The sequence below is a fragment of the Gigantopelta aegis genome, chromosome 11, assembly GCF_016097555.1.
Source record: "Gigantopelta aegis isolate Gae_Host chromosome 11, Gae_host_genome, whole genome shotgun sequence".
NCBI lineage: Eukaryota > Metazoa > Mollusca > Gastropoda > Neomphalida > Peltospiridae > Gigantopelta > Gigantopelta aegis.
In genome coordinates, this window is record NC_054709.1 from 14,892,746 (window position 1) to 14,914,785 (window position 22,040).

Consider the following 22,040-nt stretch of genomic DNA (forward strand, 5'->3'; position numbering starts at 1 on the left):
ATGTTTTTGTTTGGGGGGGGGGGGGTTCTTTTTTTTCTGGTTGTGTTAAAAGTCATGCCAAATATTGTTCAGGCCGTGTAGACGTTTTACTGCAAAGGGTCAGCAATCTAGGTCAGCCATGCACACACTCCATGCTGCACTTAACATAGGACACACTTGCCAGTGTTTGGTTGTATCCAGAATTCCACAAGCATGCATGTTCGTGCAGATACCTTGCGACATGTCAGTAAAATATTTGTCAATCATGCGCAATGGGTCAATTATTTTAGGTCAACCGCACACACGCCTCATGCTACACTTACGTATAACACACTTGTTCCTATCAGTGTTTGGATGGTACCCAGAATTGCACACACATGCGCCGGTCGTGCAGTTACTATGCGAAACGGCATAACTGCAGTCCATGTGCGCGGCGCACGTGTCTCCAACACGTCTCATCAAACACGCACGTCTGTCGCGTGTCGAATAGAAACCCGGATTGCACGTGCATGTGTGGTTTGAGCAGCTGCTGTTAGCAACCGCCGTGGAACAGTCGACATTGGAGCTGCAGAGTCCTGTTCCAATCTGGTATTTGGTACAGTTGACACTGTTGACAGAATGCCACCCTGAATCGCACTGGCAGACATCATCTACACACAAACTGTTATCCACGGCGTCCGAACAGTCAGAATCCAGAAAACAGCTATCACCTATAGTCCTTATGGAACAGGTCTGGTAACTGTTGGTCTCCATGTAACCGGAGTTGCAGACGCAAATCCCTTGGGTGCAGCGACTATTTGCCACAGCGGCGCTACAGTCTGTGTCCACGCTGCATGTGGAGTCGCCGATTTTTCTGATGTTGCATTCTGTTAGGTCTTCAGATTGCTGAAATCCCGTCAAACAGGTGCACACATTGTTAACACAACTGCTGTTCACCACTGCATTGCTGCAGTCGAGGTTCTAACGTGCAAGGTGAAGCGATCTTAACAGGGATACACTTAGTCCTGTTATCAGAATCTGTAAATCCAGACGAGCAAGAACATCTGTTGTTAGTGCACCCGCTGTGGACAACAGCTGCACTACAGTCTTTGTCAGAGAGGCAAGCATCACCAAGTGTTCTCAGACTGCAGAGTGTGGCATTCTCTTGCACGTAACCGACTTGACAGACACACAGTTTCTGCACACAAGTGCTGTGTCTAACTGAATGAGAACAGTCCTCGTGAACACTGCAATTCTGCTGAAGCCTTCTTGGGCTACACGTCTGCAAGTCGTCAGAGCTTGCATACCCACTCACACACTCACAGCGGTTCTCAAAACAAAAACTGCTATTGATGACACTAGAACAATCGTCGTCGTAGCTGCACCTATCGTACAGCTTTCTAGGAATGCATTTGGACGAACTGTCGGATACTCTGTATCCTGTGTTACACGTACACTTTGAGTTCAGACAGTTTGAGTTATTCACAACCCTGGAGCAGTCAGAATCTGTCTGACACTCATCACCTACAATCCGTATCGTACACGCAAGGTTGTCCGAGTCGAACCGAAATCCTCGAGGACACGCGCAGGTCGTGTTGTCGCAGTAGCTGTCAATGACGGCGTGGCTACAGTCTGTATGTATCCGACAGTCGCTGCCGACGGACCGGACGATGCACTGGCGATCGTCTTCGCTGGCCATATAGCCGGAGTTGCAGCGACACGTCTCTCGCGTGCAGTTGCTGAAGTCGACGGCGTCGTAACAATCGGCGTGGACTTTGCAGGCGTCTCCCAGGACTCTCTTCACGCAGCTACTTTTGTCACCAGTCTCCGCGGAGCCAGACTTACAGCTGCAGGTTCGACCCCGGCAGTAGGAACCCTTAACAGCGGCAGAACACTGCGAGTGTCGGACGCACGCGTCGCCAAGCTTCCGTTTCCGACAGGAAGTGCCGCCATTATTCGACTGGTATCCCGTCTTGCAAGCGCACCTGCTGTTTTTGCATTCACTGAATGGAACAGCGGTTGAGCATTCTGTATGCTCCGAACAGAAATCATCTATTTTTAATAACATACAAGACGCTCCGTCATCACTGGGTGTGAAACCAGTTACGCATGCGCAGTAACTGTCTGCGCATATACTGTTTGCAATGGCGTCACTGCAGTCTCTGGAATAAACGCATGTATCATATAGTTCTCTCAGTAAACATTTAGAGTTATCTCTCCGGCTAGAGTAGAAGCCAGAGTTACATGTACATATGTGATCCTTGCAGTTGCTATTGGCAATAGCATTGTTGCAGTCGGAATGTATCAAGCATGGAATGCCGTCACCTAGGACACCTGTTGAAATGAAAAATCTCTTAACAATAACTATTGTTTAAACTAGTGTTTATTAAAATGTCTTTAAACATATTTGCAATTAAATGTTTAAAATGTTCAATGTATGTGGAACTTTGTTTTGTTTTGTTTTCTTTTTTTCAAAAAGCAATAACCACTGTAAGGCACTATGATAGGTGATTGGTTAATACCTTACCAGGGGGCGGGATTTAGTTCAGTCGGTTGAGCGATAGCCGGATGTGCTGGTGTTGCAGGATCGAACCACCTCAGTGGATCCGTGCAACTGATTTGGTTTTTTCTCGTTCCAACCAGTGCACCACAACTCGTCAAAGGCCGTGGTATGTTCTTGTCTGTGGGAAGTGCATATAAAAAATCCCTTGCTGCATTAGGAAATATGTATCGGGTTTTCTCTGTTGACTATGAGTCAGAATTACCAAATGTTTGACATCTAGTGGTGTCGTTAAACAAAACAAAGTTTAATATTATACCAACAGAGATCAGTGGATTTGTTTGTGTTGGGGGTTTGGTGTGTGTGTGGGGGGGGGGGGAGGTATACCTTAGTAAGTGTCCATCTTGCATACGTCATACTCGCGCAAACCATTATGTCATAATCGCACAAACCAAATACGTCATAATCGCACGAAGCGCTACGTCATAATCGCACAAACCGTTAAGTTTTAATCGCGCAAACCGTGACGTTATAATCGCACAAAGCCATACCCTAGAGAAGAGCTCACAAGTTATACTTCGTACGCTTCAGACATAAAGTTACGAAAATACGATGTGTCAGTTACGATAACTATGCCTTGTGTTGCGTTGGCTGCAGTGAACAAAAATTAAAATCTCAATGAATCATCTGTTTGTTTATTAATTCAATTTATAACGAGATGTATTAAGACCTCAAATAAGGCCTAAGATGTTTGTGTGATGCGCCTACATTGCATAACAAAAAGGCCGATCCTAAGTTTTCGAATTATTTGATTTCGATTTTTGTTCAAACTTGATATACATTTTATGTGAAAAGTGTGCATAGGGCCTACATGGCATGTGATTTGATCTGAACCCGTATGGATGAATGTTTTACTTTTTTTTAATTATTAAAGCTGACCATAATGCCTACTTGTTTTGGAAACGTCCCTATAAAAAAACACTGTTGGGGTGGTGTTGTGTTTGGTTGTTGTAGGGGGGGGGGGGGGGGGGGGGGTGTGGGTTTTTGTTTTTTTTTTTTTTTTTTGTGGGAGTTTTTTTTTTTTTTTATGGTTTTATATGGGGGTTTTGTTGGGTGGTTTTTTGTGAGTTTTCTTTATTTCTTTTTTTTTGTTCTTTTTTTTTTTGAGGGCGGGTGGGTGGGGTGGGGGTTGATTTTTTTTTTTTTTTTTTTTTGTTTTTTGTTCTTTGTTGTTGTTTTTTGTTGGGTTTTTTTGGGGGGAGCGTATTAAGCCTAAGGATTATTGAGAAAGAAAAGAGGTTCTAACAAAGTGTACTGGACATAAAAAGCCACAAAGACATTCATGATCATTAACAATACACTGCGACGTGAGAAGTACCGTGCCTATTAAAGGCGCATGCTGTGTTTTAAATGGTTATTTCTATTAAAGAGACATTCCTGAGTTTACTGCATTGTAAGATGTTTCCGACTAATAAAATATTTCTACGATTAAACTTGCATATTAAATATATTTTCTTATGTCAATGTCTGTATATTCAATGTGTTTCTGGTCGTCTTAATATTTGTAAGAAGCCCAAACTGGATTTTATTTTCAAATAATTTCGTACGTACGAAAAACAATTTGGGGAAAATAAAATGAAATTTAACCTAGTACAAATATTAGAACGATCAGAAACACGTTTAATATACAGCCACTAATATTTTATGCAGCAAAATATATTTGGTATGTAATTGCAATCGCTAAAACGTCTCTGTTAGTCGATAACATCGTAAAAATTGCGCCAACTCAGGAATGTCCCTTTAATACAGAACATGTGCTGTGAACGAAATACGAACATTACAGAATATACAACAGAACGGTGCTTATATTAGTCAAGAAGAGGCGAATAACCGAACATGTCTTTTCTAGCATTACATTTTTTTTATGTTAGCAGATTTCATTTGAGCTGCGGATCCAGGATGTTTTGCATTGATGGTCCACATGTAGCAAATTTAAATTAAAGTTTTATATATTAGCAGTGACTGAATTTAAAAAATAAATGGAAAAAAAAATAAAAAATTGTAAACGGGTAGGGGGAGAGGGTCAAACCTTTTTGACCACCCTGGATCCGCACCTGCATTTTGAGTACATCTGAGCATGCTGCAATTATATTTGGGTAATGTGCAGTTTAATATATATATATATATATATATATATATATGCATATTATATATATATATATATATATATATATCTGTGTGTATTTTACATGGCGTTATAATGTATGACAAACTTACACACACACACACACACACACACACACACACGAACTCACACGCACGTACAGACACATACACACGCGCGCAAAAAAAGAAAAAAAGAAAGAAAAAAGAAACAAACAACAAACATATACATAGGTACATATACATATTATAGACATATACATTTACATATATATCAAGTCTGGTGCTTATAAAACGTTTAGTCTAGACTGGAGACTCTAATAGTCTGAAACTGTTATGTCACGAGAACGCCATATAAATCGTACCGGCCTCGGTGGCGTCGTGGCAGGCCAACGGTCTACAGGCTGGTAGGTACTGGGTTCGGATCCCAGTCGAGGCATGGGATTTTTAATCCAGATACCGACTCCAAACCCTGAGTGAGTGCTCCGCAAGGCTCAGTGGGTAGATGTAAACCACTTGCACCGACCAGTGATCCATAACTGGTTCAACAAAGGCCATGGTTTGTGCTATCCTGCCTGTGGGAAGCGCAAATAAAAGATCCCTTGCTGCTAATCGGAAGAGTAGCCCATGTAGTGGCGACAGCGGGTTTCCTCTCAAAATCTGTGTGGTCCTTAACCATATGTCTGACGCCATATAACCGTAAATAAAATGTGTTGAGTGCGTCGTTAAATAAAACATTTCTTTCTTTTTCCATACAAATCGTATGCCTGTGACGTCATTAAATATTGAGTCTTGACTCTTAACCCAAGCATGAGAAAAACCACCGACCCATGTGTGTAGGCTAAGGTTTTCAGCGTGTTACGTAGCCTAGGGTTAACCCCGGGTTATATTATAACCTGATGTTACCTAACTCGGGCACGAGAAATCGGCCCTAAAGGTTTTACAAGTACGGACTCAGAACTGTTTACTGTTTGTTTTGTGATACATGTTTTGTTAATACTCACGTAGTTTACATTCTGTGTTGTCAGTCGTCGCGTAGTACCCGGATGTACATGCGCATACTCTCGCGGGGCAGTGGCTGTTGGTAATGACGGCGACACAATCGCTGTCGTTCTGACAGGATTCACCAATTTTACCTACAATTCAAACACATCTCAAATAATTAGATGCCCAGATTTTTATCTCCTATGTCTCTAGACTCCGATAATCGGCATCGTTCTCCACCAGGCTATGTCGATTTTAATTCCCAAATATCCAAAGTCAAAGCCATGAAATTGCGCGTTTTCATGACCCAAATTCCGCATTTTTATATTTTTTTCCGCGAATAAATAAAAATATAAATTTAACGGTTTTGTCCGACTTTTAAGCTTTTTACTGGTATTTCCGTCTTTTAATCAACACGGAAGTCATTCGACTTATCTCCCTTACCGCACCGAACAGTAACGAGGTTTGCCGAGGTTTTCTGTTGTTAGGCGATATTTCATTGGTTTGTTTTCGCCAACCATGTATAGCGATAGACAATTAGTCCGCCTTTTGTGAAGTAGGTATTGAAAAAGTTCACTTTTTGTAGGTAAATATGAATAATAAAGTCTTAACACAGTGATTTAACACACTTCATAAATTTGTTGTTAAGTACCATTACACAAATGTACATGACCATTATTGTGATCTAAATAGGAAAAATAGCTCCTCCTTCAGGGGATATATATATATATATATAGATAGATAGATAGATAGATAGATAGATAGATATAGATATTAAATCCATATATCTTACATACGATTCTTCTCTGCTGATAAATATTAAAGTCACGTACGTTTGAGACACTGCGTCTTGTCGGGGTTGACGTAGTGGCCGACGTTGCACAGACATACACCTTGCACACATCTGCTGAAGGGCACGGCGCTGCTGCAGTCCCCGTCAGTCTGGCAGGTGTTGTCGCCGATCTTTCCTGGAATAAACAAATATAACACATAATAGCTTGTACCACAATTTATTACATATTAAAAACACAAGGTGTACATTAACGGGATTCGAACCAGCTGCAGCAATTCACATGGTATTACGTGACGTTCCATGACGTTAACCACACGGTTAACTGGAATATCTATAAAGATTAATGTCCAGTTAATCGTAGTTAAAATCAGCAGTCAAATACTTGGTTCGACGGCGAGGTAATATATTATGTACATTATTAACTGCATAGGCCTAATTATTAGTTTAAACACACTTGTCCCCGCTGAAAAAAAACGTTCATTACAACCAAGATATGAGCATAATATATAAACATACAAACGTGGTCTCTTGCAAACGTAAGGCGTGTTTATATCATAAAATAACAACAATATTATAATAACAACTACAATAACACTAACACTAACAATAATAACAACAACAATAATAATATTAATTGTTATTATTATAGTAGTAGTAATAATAATATTATTATTACCAATAATAACAACAATAATGATAACAGCAGCAACAACAACATAATAATACTATAATATTATAATAATAATAATAATAATAATAATAATAATAATAATAATAATAATAATAATAATAATAACATAATAATAATAATAATAATAATAATAATAATAATAATAATAATAATAATAATAACATAATAATAATAATAATAATAATAATAATATACATAGCATGAATTGCACTATACTATTAATATGATAATTGATTTATATTGTTTTCCAAACCAAATAGTGTACAAACTAATCAGAAGAATAAATAAAGAACATTTCATGATTATTTATTTTTTGTGAATGTTGTTTTGAGGATCTTTATTATTATATATTTTTATTATCCCCCGTCTCGTCAAGTCAATTCATGTGTGAAGAGTGTGAGATTAAATTGCGGATGTTACAAGATGAGAGAGAAATCATATTTCACTAAATAGAAATATGAAGTTTTCTGTTTATTATATAGCTGTCATCAATTTACCATTATTCTAATTAAAGCAATACAATGTTTCAAGTCGTCGGGAGGTGGGGTTTTTTGTTTGTTTGTTTGTTTGTTTGTTTGTTTGTTTGTTTTTTTTGTGGGTTTTTTTGGGGTTTTTTTGTGGGGTTTTTTTTTTTTGGGGGGGGGGGGTGTCTGTGACTGATATGCCATTAGTGTCAAATGGATTTGCAGACTTAACATGAAATATAAATCATAGTTGATAAAAACAAAGCACAAAAAAACCCAACAAAAAACAAAAACAAACAAATGTTTTGTGAAGTCTGCAATTTCCTATGACACAAATCGTGCTTGAAACTTAAGACTTCAATCGATATGATACAAATCATGTTTCATTTTATAAAAGAAATTAAAAATAATAAATTATAAAAGAAACTTAAAAAAACAAAAACCATGAAATATGCTCTATGTGCAATACAATACAATACAATCTTTACTGCAACCATTGTATGATTATATTTACAATGGTTAAGAGGACAGTTTTAAGGCATAAGAGAGAATGAAAATAGAGTTAATAATATTATATCCTTTAAAATACAAACTTCCATTAATACTTACGTAACTGGCATCCAGTGAAATTGTCAAATCTATAATAGCCCGCCCGACAGGAACAACGACCAGTCGAGCAGATGCCGTTGTCGTAGGCGTGGGAACAGTCGACGTCAGTCGTGCAGTTGTCGCCAAACTTACCTGTAATATTATTATTATATATACGCAGCGTGTACATTAGGGACAGTCATGAGGACAATTTCAGTATACTGCATGTGTGGCGGTTTTATAGAGTTTATTTTACAGCGAGTACTTTTAAAAGTTAGTAACGAGTTTTAAGATCAATAATGGACCCAAAAAGGGACTATGCAATGGTCATATGAATAAAGCAATCAGCATTTATACATTAAAGTTCATTTTGAAAATATTAGGGGTTTTTCTAGAATATTTTTTATTCTTCACAATAAAAACAAATTAATAAAAAATAAATAAATAAATAAATAAACGGATTTTGTTATTTATTTTCTCTGTTTTAAGAAAACGCTTTCGTATATCTGAATTCAGTAACACGGTCAGTAAATATGTTTTCTCTAAACATAGTTTTTCTAGTTCGCAATATCGAGATTTCTCACATTAAACATTTCGAGATTTCTTGTTGTTTTTTAAATCATACTTTTCTCCTTTAATTGATCCACAATTGATTTTCAAAAACCTGAATCTAGATATAAAACAAACATGCTTAGTTTTCACAAACTAAATCCTTTACGGTCACACGGAAGGTTCGAGTTTAGGAATAGTTTAATCGAATACAACGATAACAGTACGATATTATGGTTATTTAACATAACTTCTTTTTTTTTTTTTTTTCTTCTTTTTTTTGGGGGGGGGGGGGGGGGGGGCGGGGATCTTTAATTCGAAGTCCAATAACAGTTTCAAACACAGCGTATAATCCCCGTTGTTACAAACAACTTCAGAAACATCAGCTTTCTTTATCGCCGATGACCACATAACCGTGACTTCTCTTTAATAGCGGGACGGGACGTAGCCCAGTGTTAAAGCGCTCGCTTGATGTTGCGCGGTCGGTTTAGGATAGATCCCCGTCGGTGGCCCCATTGGGCTATTTCTCGTTCCAACCAGTGCTCCACAACTGGTGTAACAAAGGCCGTGGTATGTACTATCCTGCCTGTGGGATGGTGCATATAAAAGATCCCTTGCTGCTAATCGAAAAGAGTAGCCCATGAAGTGGCGACAGCGGGTTTCTTCTCCCTATCTGTATGGTCTTTAACCATATGTCTGACGCCATATAACTGTAAATAAAATGTGTTGAGTGCGTCGTTAAATAAAACATTTCCTTCCTCTTTAATAGCTTTCTTGTTTGTTTCCATTCCATTGCTGCTTTTTCTCAAAACTCCGTGAATTAAAACAATGTTTACTCTCAAAGGTCGATTGTTAGTGTTTCACAAAACACTTGCTAATACCATCACAGTTGTAACGGTGATTCGTGATTGCATGCCACATCAGTGGTCTACATAATATCTTGTTTAGAAGTAAAAGTCCTCTTCTACGACAAAAAAAGTAAGACGAATCGTTATGAGAAGTGGTAGTCCTCTTGTAGGTAAAGCGCATGATGTAGTAGTAGCAAACTTGTCTAAGCTTCTCCTCGATTTTGTCTTTTGACAAAAAAGAAAAGGAAAAAAAAAGATGCGATTCGGAATACGGTTACTTTTTGTCGTTCACAATTAGTAGGAATATCGTGGTAACTGGCAATGTCAGTCTTCCTATAAACAAAGCACCTTGTGCATCACTCACTAACTTGTCAAAACGTCCACTTAACTCTGCCTTGTAGAAAGATACGATTTGCAATACGGTTACTGTTTTGTCCTTCACATTTAGTATGAATATCGTAGTCACTAGAAATGGCAGTCGTCCTATAGATAAGGAACCTGACTGTCATTCTTGATACAGCACTCACAGACTTCGACTCTGGCTTGTGCAGAGATGCGAGTTGGAATATCACAGTCACTGGGAAACGGCAGTCCTCCAATAGTCAACGCATCTGACACACGTTCATGATACAGCACTCATGAACTTATCAAGACATCTCTTCGACACTGCATTGTGCAGAGATGTGATTTGGAATATCACAGTCACTGGGAAACGGCAGTCCTCCTATAGTCAAAGCATCTGACAGACATTCATGATACAGCACTCATGAACTTCACTGCATTGTGCAGAGATGTAATTTGGAGTACGGTTACTGTATTCTCCTTCACATTTATGGGGCGAGACGTAGCCCAGTGGTAAAGCGTTCGCTCGATGCGCGGTCGGTCTGGGATCGATCCCCGTAGGTGGGCCCATTCGGCTATTTCTCGTTCCAACCAGTGCACCACGACTGGTATATCAAAGGCCGTGGTATGTACAACCCTGTCTGTGGGATGGTGCATATAAAAGATTCCTTGCTGCTAATCGAAAAGAGTAGACCATGATGTGGCGATAGCGGGTTTCCTCTCTCAATATCCGCGTGGTCCTCAACCATGTGTCTGACGCCATATAACCATAAATAAAATGCGTTGATTGCGTTGTTAAATAAAACATTTCTTTCTTTCTTTCCTTCACATTTAGTAAGAATGTCACCATCACAATCACAGTCATCCGTGGCTCTGCACTCACGAACTTGTCAGAATATCCCTTCGACGCTATCATGTACAAAGATGCGATTTGGAATACAATGACTGGTTTATTGATCACACAAAATAAACCTACTGTGCGGACGGCAATAGTAATGTTACTAATGTCTCACACAAACACACAATTAATGTCACAAAAAGAATAAATGTATCTCCGGCAGTGAATTGGTTCCCTCTCTTTTTGTTCAGACAACATAGCCTGCTTACTTTTTTAAACACGTGATGCTGGATATCTGTAACGTGTAAATATACTGAGCTTGGTACCATCATATATTTACTCGGACATGCTCAGTAACAATCGTTTGGCTTAAAGCCACCGTTTCGTAGTTTCGCCTCTAGGAAATATGTTTATTAATGTAGGTACTAACCTAAAGGAAAACAAGAAAGCTTTTTTCACCCTGACTAAGAGCAAACAAGAACAGTCCTGTAGTTTCAGCTGTCTGTTGCAATCAGGCAGGGAATATTACAGCTAACAGATACCCCTGTAATCATAATTCGCTTAATTCTCGTTACAGTCCCTTTTCTCCAGCACAATGTCTGCTGGAGGCAGCAAAGTTAAAAATATTACCGTGACGGCGTAGAGTACATTAGTTGTATCATCACAGAGAACATTATTTTATAGCGTACGAAACGGGGGTTAGGCGGTTCAAATGAATGTGTGATTTCAGTGATTATAAACGGTTCTAATAGTGAAAAATATGCCTTAGTGTTTAAAAATTTGCGTCTGTCCCTTTAAACTATAGTGGTCTTTGTAGTTTGCATTGAATGATGTTATGATATTTCGAGGTGAGATTGTGAGTTTATTAAAACCGTAGTATAGTTGTGTTTGTATTTTGCGAGTTAATGATGTTATGATATGGTGGAACGAGATTGTGAGTTTATTCAACTTTAGTTGTGTTTCTATTTTACACGAGTCAATGATATGTTATAATATGGGGAGGTTAGATTGTACGTTTATTAAACCTGTAGTTTTTGTATCTTCCATTAGTAATAATGTTAATGTTGTAACATGGCGAAACAACATCGTGAGTTTATTAAACAGTAGTTGTGTTTGTATTTTGTAAGAGTCAATTATATTATAACGTGGTGAGGTGATATTTAAAGTTTATTAAAGCTGCAGTTGTGTAATATTTCATTAGTAAACGATATTGTAATATGGTGGTACAAGATTATACGTTTGATGAAACATACATCTACAGAAACATTCTATGTGATTTAACTGGACTTACGTCGAGAGCATTGTGTCCCAACGTCATTTCCGGCTCTTCCGGATACACACTGGCATGACCCCTGGCGGCATTCAGAATCTGCTACATACTGGTTACAGTAGCAGCATAAATCTTCTATGCTGCACGCAGATCCAAGGGTTTTGGCTAAACGAAATATATATATATATACTAAATTATCTTACATTTTAGAGAGTTAAATTTGTTTAGTTTAACGACACCAATCGAGCACATTGATATATTAATCATTGGCTATCGGATGCCAAACATTTGGTGCTGTTTAACATATACTCTTAGAGGAAACTCGCTACAGTTTTCCATTAGCAGCAAGAGGTCGTTTGTGTCCAGTTTCCCCCACAGACAGGACAGCACATACCACGGACTTTGATATACCAGTTGTGGAGATAGAAGAGGAGATATAGGGAGGGGAGAACAAAATAATGATGCAGATTGACAGAGGCAGAAAATGAGAGAGCGACACAGAGACAGATACTGCAAGAACGAGGGACAAAGAGAGAGATAGCCTGTTTACGTGTTTGTAACTGATAGTCTGTTTGCATGTTTGTAACTGTAATATGATAGCCTGTTTACGTGTTTGTAACTATAATGTGGCAGCAACTTGTATTATGGTAGTCAGTTGACGTGTTTGCAACTCTAATGTGATAGCATGTTCACTTGTTTTTAGCTGTATTATGGTAGCCTGCTTACGTGTTTGTAGTTGTATTATAGTAGCCTGTTCATACGTTTGTAACTGTAATAGTGTAGCCTGTTTACGTGTTTGTAACTGTAATATGATAGTCTGTTTACGTCTTTGTAACTGTATTATGATAGCCTATTTACATGTTTGCAACTGTATTTTGCTAGCCTTTTTACATGTTTGTAATTATTATGGTAGACAGCTTATGTGTCTAAACGTTATTATAGTGGGTTGTTTAAGTGTTTGTAACTGTATTATGGTAGTCTTTTCACGTGTGTGTAGCTGTAATTTGATAGCCTGTTCACGAGTTTGTAACTATTATGGAAGCCTGTTTTCGTGTTGGTAACTTTATTATAGTGTGCTGTTTATGTGATTGTAAATGTATTATAACCCATTTACGTGTTTGTAACTGTATCATGAAAGCCTGTTTACGTGTTTGTAACTGTATTATGGTAGCCTGTTTACATCAGTATTATGGTAACCTGTTATATGTGTATAACTATATTATGGTAGCTTATTTAAGTGTTTGTAGTTTCATTATGATAGCCTATTTACGTGTTTGTAAATGTAATATGATACCCCGTGTATGTGTTTGTATCTGTATTATGGTATCAAGTTTACATGTTTGTAATTGTATTATGGTAGCTTATTACGTGCTTGTAATTGGATTATTGTATCTTGTTTACGTGTTTGTAACTATTGTGGTAGCCTGTTCACGTTTTTTGTAAATGTATTATGGTAGCCTGATCACGGCTTTATACATATTATGGTGGCCTGTGTACGTGTTTAATCTGTATTATGGTGGGTTAAGTGTTTGTAACTGTATTATGATAGCCTATTTAAGTGTTATCAACTGTATTGTGGTGCCCGTTTACGTGTTTGTAACGGTATCATGTTACTCTGTTCACGTGTTTGTAACTGTATTATGGTAGCCTGTTTACCTGTTTGTAACTGTATCATGTTACTCTGTTCACGTGTTTGTAATTGTATTATGGTAGCCTGTTCACGTCTTTATAACAGTATTATGGTAGTCTGTTTTCATGTTTTAACTGTATTAGGATAGCCTGTTCACGTGTTTGTAACTGTATTATGGTAACCTACTTACGTGTTTATAACTATATTATGGTAGTCTGTCTACATGTTTGTAACTCTATTATGATAGCCTGTTTTCGTGTTTGCAACTGTATTATGGTAGCCTGCTTATTTATTTGTAACTATTATGGTAGCCTGTTTACATGTTTGTAACTGAATTATGTCATCCTATTGCGTGTTCCTAACTATATTATGGTATACGTGTTTCTATCTGTATCATGGTAGCTTGTTTTACGTGTTTGTAACTATGGTGGTAGCCTGTTTCCCTGTGTGTAATGATTGTGGTAGCCTATTTACGTGTTTGTATCTGTATCTGTATTATGATAGCATATTTACCTGTTTGTAACTGTTTTATGGTAGCCGCTTTACATGTTTGTAACTCTTTTTCTAGCTTATTACGTGTTAGTAACTGTATTATGGTAACCTGTTCATACGTTTGTAACTAATATTAATGCGTGTTTAAATCTGTATTATGGTAGCCTGTTATGTATTTACAACTGTAATATGATATTGTGGTAGACTATTACGTGTTTTAACTATATTATGGTATACGTGTTTGTATGGGTATCATGGTAGCTTGTTTTGTGTGTTTGTAATGTATTGTCGTAGCCTATTTACGTGTTTGTAACTGTATTATGGTAGCCTGTTTACCTGTTTGTAACTGTATTATGGTAGTCGGTTTACGTGTTTGTAACTATATTATGGTAGCATGCTTACGAGTTTGTATCTGTATTATGGTAGCATATTGACGTGTTTGCAACTGTAATGAGATAGCCGGTTTACGTGTTTTTAACTGTATTATGGTAGGCTGTTTACGTGTTTCCAACTATTGTGATAGCGTATTTCCGTGTTTGTCACTATATTATGGTAGCCTATTACGTGCTTTTAACTATATTATTGTATACGTGTTTGTAACTGTATTATGGTAGCCTGTTTACGTGTTTGTAACTGTATTATGGTAGCCAGTGTACGTGTTTGTAACTGTAATATGTAGCCTGTTTACGTGTTTATAACTGTATTATGGTAGACTGTTTACGTGTTTGTAACTGTCTGTTTCTAGCCTGTCATGTGTTAGTAACTATATTATGGTAACCTGTTCATGCGTTTGTAACTAATATCATAGCGGGTTTACGTGTTTGCATCTGTATTATGGTAGCCTATTATGTATTTACAACTGTAATATATTGCGGTAGCCTGTTCACGTGTTTGTAACTGTATTATGGTAGTATGTTTACCTGTTTATAGCGATTGTGGTAGCGTGTTAACCTGTTTGTAACTGTATCGTGGTAGCATGTTTATATGTTTCTAACTGTATTGTGGTAGCCTGTTTGTAACTTATTGTAGTAGCCTGTTTGTGACTGTCTTGTGGTAGCCTGTTTGTAACTGTATTGTGGTAGCCTGTTTTATGTGTTTCTAACTGTATTGTGGTAGCCTGTCTGTAACTGTATTGTGGTAGCCTGTTTATGTGTTTTTAACTGTATTGTGGTAGCCTGTTTGTAACTATATTGTGGTAGCCTGTTTTATGTGTTTCTAACTCTATTGTGGTAGTCTTTTTGTAACTGTATTGTTGTAGCCTGTTTGTAACTGTGTTGTGGTAGCCGGTTTGTAACTGTATTGTGGCAGCCTGTTTGTAACTATACTGTGGTAACCTGTTTGTAACTGTGTTGTGGTAGCCTGTTTGTAACTGTGTTGTGGCAGCCTGTTTGTAACTATACTGTGGCAGCCTGTTTGTAACTATACTGTGGTAACCTGTTTGTAACTGTACGGGTAAACTTACCTTCGTCTGACCCGTCCCCGCAGTCGTCCTGTCCATCCAGAACCCAGGCGATGCTCACACACTTGCCGTTTGTACAGCTGAATGCCCCAACCTTACACGGGGCGTCAACTGAAATTTAAACATTTAATTGTTAACACACTTTCCCCACATTCATAAAATTTACGCATTTTCCTATCTAAATAGTGATATTGCCCTGCGACGGTCTCACCGGTCCATCAAAAGTGATATTGCCCTGACCAATGAAAATAAAGATGAGACAAAATTATATCCAATTAATGAGTAGGTAACGTAATGCAACGTCAACTGCTAATTCTAATGTAAACAAGCACAAACTTGTAACAAAACGCTTTGCTGTCCTTCAGCAAAAAGATAACATCTTTAGTCATACCGAGTTTAATTTCGCAAATACAACAAAAACAAGGTTGGTAATCGTCAAATTGTGTATGGAATATCTCGTAGATTTAGAAACGTATATGATACATCAAAATGCAGTTGGAATCGGCACTCTCGGGATTTTATTTTACAAATTAAAAAAATGCATTTCGAGGTAATCGGTGTCCTTCGTAAACTGTCAATTTTCTGTAAATTTATTATGAATACCTTTAAGTCCCCCGGCTAAAATACCTATATGGATATGTATTTTATGTATGTATGTATGTATGTATATATACATATATATATTTGTTTATTTATTTATTTATTTATATGAAATACTTATACGTTTGCCATCTTGTCAAAATATATGTATAATTGTATTATGTACCTCATATGCTGTGGTTTACGGCCTGAGAGTAAATAAAGTTCTGTTCTGTTCTGTTCTGTTCTGGTAACTGTTCAGTATAAATGTATGTTCAGATTTATCACATATTGTGTTTTATTTTGCTATTAACCCTTATCCTGCCGCATTCTTTTTGCTAAATTTAAAGAATTTTCTCCTGTTCTACATTTCTAGTAATTTCATTAAAATTCATGGGCATTTTAACATGAAATTACACCCATATATACTATAATGATCCACCTACGTAATGATAGCATTCTGTAGATGGTTATTTTATTTATGTTACCATGGCAACAGCTGCAAATTTCAATATACAATTTTTTCATTAATAATTAAGAAAACATGAATAAAACACTACTATTTTTCTTTTAATTTAAGTGTATGCTGTGATTTATTAAGCATAGTGATTGATTTAAAGAACAAGTTAAGCAGACTGCCATTTTTTCCGAATAATAGGGTGCAATGCACATACTGTCATCAACGCTTTTTTGTAAATTATGAACATAATGTCCAACATTAACTATTATACATTTTTAGTAATATTATTAAAATCAGTTGACATTTCAGCATGAAATTACACACATATATACTAAGAATATCCATCTACGTAACGCTAACATTTTATAGTCAGTTATATTATTTATGTTACCATGGCAACAGCTGCAAATTTCAATATACCATATTTTCATTAATAATTATGAAAACTTTAATTAAAAACTAATATTTTTCTTTTAATTTAAGTCTATGCTGTGATTTATTAACCATACTGCTTGATGTAAAGAAAAAATTAAGTTGACAACCGCGTTTGTTCTGAAAAATAGGGTCAGATGCGTATTCGGCTATGAACACATGTTTGTAAATTATGAACATAATTTCCAACATTAACTATTATACATTTCTGGTAATATTATTAAAATCAGTTGACATTTCAGCATGAAATTACACATATATATACTAAGAATATCCACCTACGTAACGCTAACATTTTATAGTCAGTTATATTATTTATGTTACCATGGCAACACCTGCAAATTTCAATATGCCATATTTTCATTAATAATTATGAAAACTTTAATTAAAAACTTTTTTTTTTTTTTTTTAAGTCTATGCTGTGATTTATTAACCATACTGCTTGATGTAAAGAAAAAATTAAGTCGACAACCGCGTTTTTCTGAAAAACTGGCTCAGATGCGCATTCGGCTATCAACGCATTTTTTTTAAATTATGAACATAATTTTCAACATTAACTATTATACATATCTGGTAATATTATTTAAATCAGTTGACATTTCAGCATGAAATTATACACATATATACTAAGAATATCCACCTACATAACACTAACATTTTATAGTCAGTTATATTATTTATGTTACCATGGCAACAGCTGCAACTTTCAATATACCATTTTATTAATAATTATAAAAACGTTAATTTAAAATTAATATTTTGCTTTTAATTTAAGTCTGTGGTGTGATCTATTAACCATACTACTCGATTTAGAAAAAGAATTAAGTAGACAGCCAATTTTGTTTTTGAATAATAGGGTCAAATGCACATACTACCATCAACGCATTTTTGTAACTTGTGGAAATTGTGTCCAACATTACATAGACACTAAAAATATGTATACTATCTCTATTACTTTATATAGCTTTGTCAAATGACACAAGATTTTAAAAAAGGTATATGCCCTTTCACTTCCTGTCATTTTCAAATGAACATTATTAATTCTGTTACCATGGTACCAATGCAAAAAGAGGAACCATTTCCCATATGAAATGTTTTAAATGAATTTATTTGAATACAAATCACTGTATAATGATGTAATAATAAGCTCCCAGCTGTTTATAAGAGAAGTGTGAAAATTGTGAATTATGTTACCAAGGTAACCAATGCATAACAGAAAACAAATTTCTAAAAACATATAATTTTCAAGGACAGAAAAAACAACAATGTATAGTGACATAATTGTACTATGCCTGTAGAAAAGATATATGAAGCTTATTAATTCTATTACCATAGTAACCAGTTCAAACTATATGTTACCATGGTACCCAAACTGTTACCATGGTAACCAATGCAAACTATGTTACCATGGTAAGGTATATAAAACTGGAAACTATTTGCTGTGTGCATACAACTTTTGGGTCATAAGGTCAAAAGTAAAGGACACCAGTAATCAATAATTTGAGGGTACTTGAAAACTCCAGATCATAACTGCCGCTACTAGGTGGCTATGGGGTTTGGAATCTTTTGAAATTGGACACTGCATTTCATGTACAAACTTTAAGCAGCAGCTATCTTACTATAATCGTTCTAAAAATTATTAAAACGTATCCATTCATTCCCAAGATTTTAGGGTACATAATTTTACCCTTCATACCCTCTGGCAGAAACCCTGAACACTGATATTAGAATAATAGAAATAGTAAAAAGTATTTTATGCATTTCAGTAATTTATTGTGACACAAGATACTTGCAATAGTGCTTCACACGGTCACAATTGTAAACAAAAAAGAGTAAAATGTCCATTCACCTAAAAAATATTTTAAACCCAAAGAAACAAACATCAACATGTGAGCCCTAATTAAATATGTACCGTATACATAATGTGTATCAAATGTTGAACACTTATGCATGATACAAAATAGATCTAAATGGTCACCTGAGTAAATTGCTGACCACAACTACCTTGGGGGATTAAAATGACCAAATTTATGGTTTTGGGTTTTCCAAATAAATTTGCTTGGAAATGGTCTAGTATTTCTGAAGACATAATAGTTTAAATGCATTTGTCTATATGATAGATGGTTTAATGAATTTGTCTCCTACCTGAGGGGAGGGGGGACAGGGGACACAACATTAAGGAAATTCGCAAAATGTATATTTTTATGGTATTTCTGGACACGACAATTGGCTTAATTTCCCCCTATCTGTGCCCCACCCTTAGGAGAGGGGTAGAATGACCAAATTCACAAGGAAATGGGTCACGGATATGCAATTTCTATATAACTATTGTGAACTCCATCCACACCTAGGGGACATTCACAAGTTATATACACTGGTCATCTATTTGCCTTTATATATTATTTGAATACTATCCAGGTATAGCATTTCGGGCAAATGAGCTGGCCTAAAACCTTTTCACGATGTATTTCCATCATTTTACTCTGACACAATATTAGTTGTAATCCATGTAAAAATATGTAGTGATTCATTTGCAACCCTATATATATATATAGCTGTTCAGGGCTGTAACTAGGATTTAAAATAATGAACCAATGAGCATGGAAGGTGCAAGACACCATTTTGCAGTCATTTCTGGGAGGTTACATACTTAAAACATCAGTATCAATAAACTATTTTTCTATTATTTTAACAACACCCCCCCCCCCCCCTAATGCATTCCTCCCACGCCAGGGCGGGACGCAGCCCAGTGGTAAAGCGCAGTTGGTTTGGGATTGATTCCCATTGGTGGGCTCACTGGGCTATTTCTCGTTCCAGCCAGTGCTCCATGACTGGTATATCAAAGGCCATGGTATGTACTATCCTGTCTTTGGGATGGTGTATATAAAAGATGCCTTGCTACTAATGGAAAAATGTAGTGGGTTTTCTCTCTAAGACTACTAGTATGTCAAAATTACCAAATGTTTGACATCCAATAGCCGATGATTAATAAATCAGTGTGCTCTAGTGGTGTCGTTAAATAAAAAATAAAACACATACACCATTGCCTCTAGCCGTTAGCTGAGGCCCTGCTGTTTGGCAGTAAAGCTAATATGAATAATTGGTGTTATCCAGATTCAGGGATTTTCGTTCAACTCTGGCAGAAATCTGCCTGCAACCCCAACAAAAATGAGAGCCCGTACGCTTAGGCCTATGCCCAGGGCCGTAGCTAGGATTTTTTTTTTTTTTTTGGGGGGGGGGGGGGCGAAGGGGGGGCAACTGAGTAGTTAATAGTCTAAAACTCCTTAAACGGTTAAGAAGAGAATTTTCTATAATGCTTTCCGGATTTTTTTTTTTGCGCCCCGCCCCCCCCCCCCCCCCCCCCCGCTAGCTACGGCCCTGATGCCGCTTTTTTTTTTTTCATTTTGGGCCCTGTCGCTTAGGCCCTTGGAGAGGGAGGTTAGAATGTGTTTAGGTGTGGCACAAAATGTAGCTGGAACTGATTAAGAACTTTTTGAGAAGTCAAAAACATGAAACGTTTATGCGTGACGCACAGTAGTCCGAGCGGACGTAGAAAATGTGCTCCCTACCGCAATAGGTCACTTGAGATGTCACACAAGTACTAGTAAATCTTGAAAACATTATTATCGGAATCATGAATTTATATTTGTGCAACTTCTTCTGACATGTTTATTGAGGGAGTGAAAGAAGAAGAAATCACTGGCAGTTGGTCCCGCGAAGTATTGTATCTGGGTCAAGCGTCGATAATATAGGTCAACTAAACTTCGATGTTTTTGCGATTTTTCTTTGATATTTTTACAAACAATATAGGATCGTTTTATGATTTGTGATTATTACATCCTGAATACAACATTTTATTTGCATTAAATAATTTGTTTAACTATTTTTGAGACAAAAACAATGTTTCGGGTCGTGGCCTACACAACAGTATTAATTAAAAAAACAAAAAACAATTATCACCATATTTTTAAAATAAAAAACATGATTACTTACTCTGAATCTATTGCAAACCATTATCCTACTGTAATTTTCACATTTTATATAGGTCCATATAGTTACCGCACGATTTTTTTGGGGTGTTGCGTAACACGAAAAAAGGACCGTGTCGCTATTCTAAAAAACGGTCGATAACTGTTGCAAGGGGAAAAAAATTGGACCTCGCGGCGAGGGTGTGTATACCCCCGACGCATCCACACCAATTGGTACCGTACAGGCATGATGTACTAATCATAAGCGTACGAGATCCCGTTTTGTTTTGTAGCGGTGGGAGAGGGAGAAAGGCAGGCTAATTTGTGCCCAAATTAAACGAAAATACCACCAACTAAAAAACTACATTTATTAGTTTTAGCGTTACTGCCAACCAGCTATATATAATAATAGTATAGGGTTTCAAACGAAGCACTGCACACTAGTATTGTGAGAGAAATGTTGGAACTACTAGTACATGATGAAAAGGTTTCAGGCCAGCTCAATTTGCCAGAATGTCTCTGCCGTATTCGCCCGAAATTTAGATTTTGGTACTAATAAATTTATCAAAATACAATAGATCCAACACAACTACAGTTTACCTCATGATGATTAATTTATCTCTATAACATTTGCAGATGTGTGCAGGGAATGGGTCGCCTGCCCCCCACCCCCCACCCCCTTTCCGGTTCCTGCTCGAGCAGATTAAAAAACAAAACCAAATTCAATACATATCCCCTATAAACTTCGCTCTCCAGACGCCCCTACCTAAAATCCCAGCACACATGCCTGATTTTTTAAAAATTGTTATCCACCATACAAACATAATTACAAAACATTCACTGCTTGTATACGCTAACTTATTCATAAAAAAAAGCCATGTACGGCGCCTCCCCCCCCCCCCCCACACACACACACACAATCGTTTGATCCGCGACTGGTACAGTATAGTACATGCTTTAATCTATTTCAATAATAAAACAAAAAACCGGTGGCGCCACATAATTGTGTGTGACACGCAACGAGAATGTTTT

The 22,040-nt window shown here is 36.9% G+C and overlaps 1 protein-coding gene across 1 annotated transcript in view; it reads right to left on the minus strand.

Moving 5' to 3' along the window:
- Positions 1 to 774: 774 nt before the first annotated feature.
- Positions 775 to 22,040, minus strand: part of LOC121384989 (cell death abnormality protein 1-like) — a 51,717-nt gene continuing 30,451 nt past the window's right edge. The window contains exons 4-9 of the mRNA XM_041515501.1: positions 15,573 to 15,680; positions 12,010 to 12,153; positions 8,163 to 8,294; positions 6,439 to 6,573; positions 5,626 to 5,757; positions 775 to 2,292 (exon numbers count right to left, since the gene is read on the minus strand). Coding sequence (XP_041371435.1) covers positions 896 to 2,292; positions 5,626 to 5,757; positions 6,439 to 6,573; positions 8,163 to 8,294; positions 12,010 to 12,153; positions 15,573 to 15,680 — 2,048 coding nt within the window. The 3' untranslated portion in view covers positions 775 to 895. The remainder of the gene's footprint in view (positions 2,293 to 5,625; positions 5,758 to 6,438; positions 6,574 to 8,162; positions 8,295 to 12,009; positions 12,154 to 15,572; positions 15,681 to 22,040) is intronic.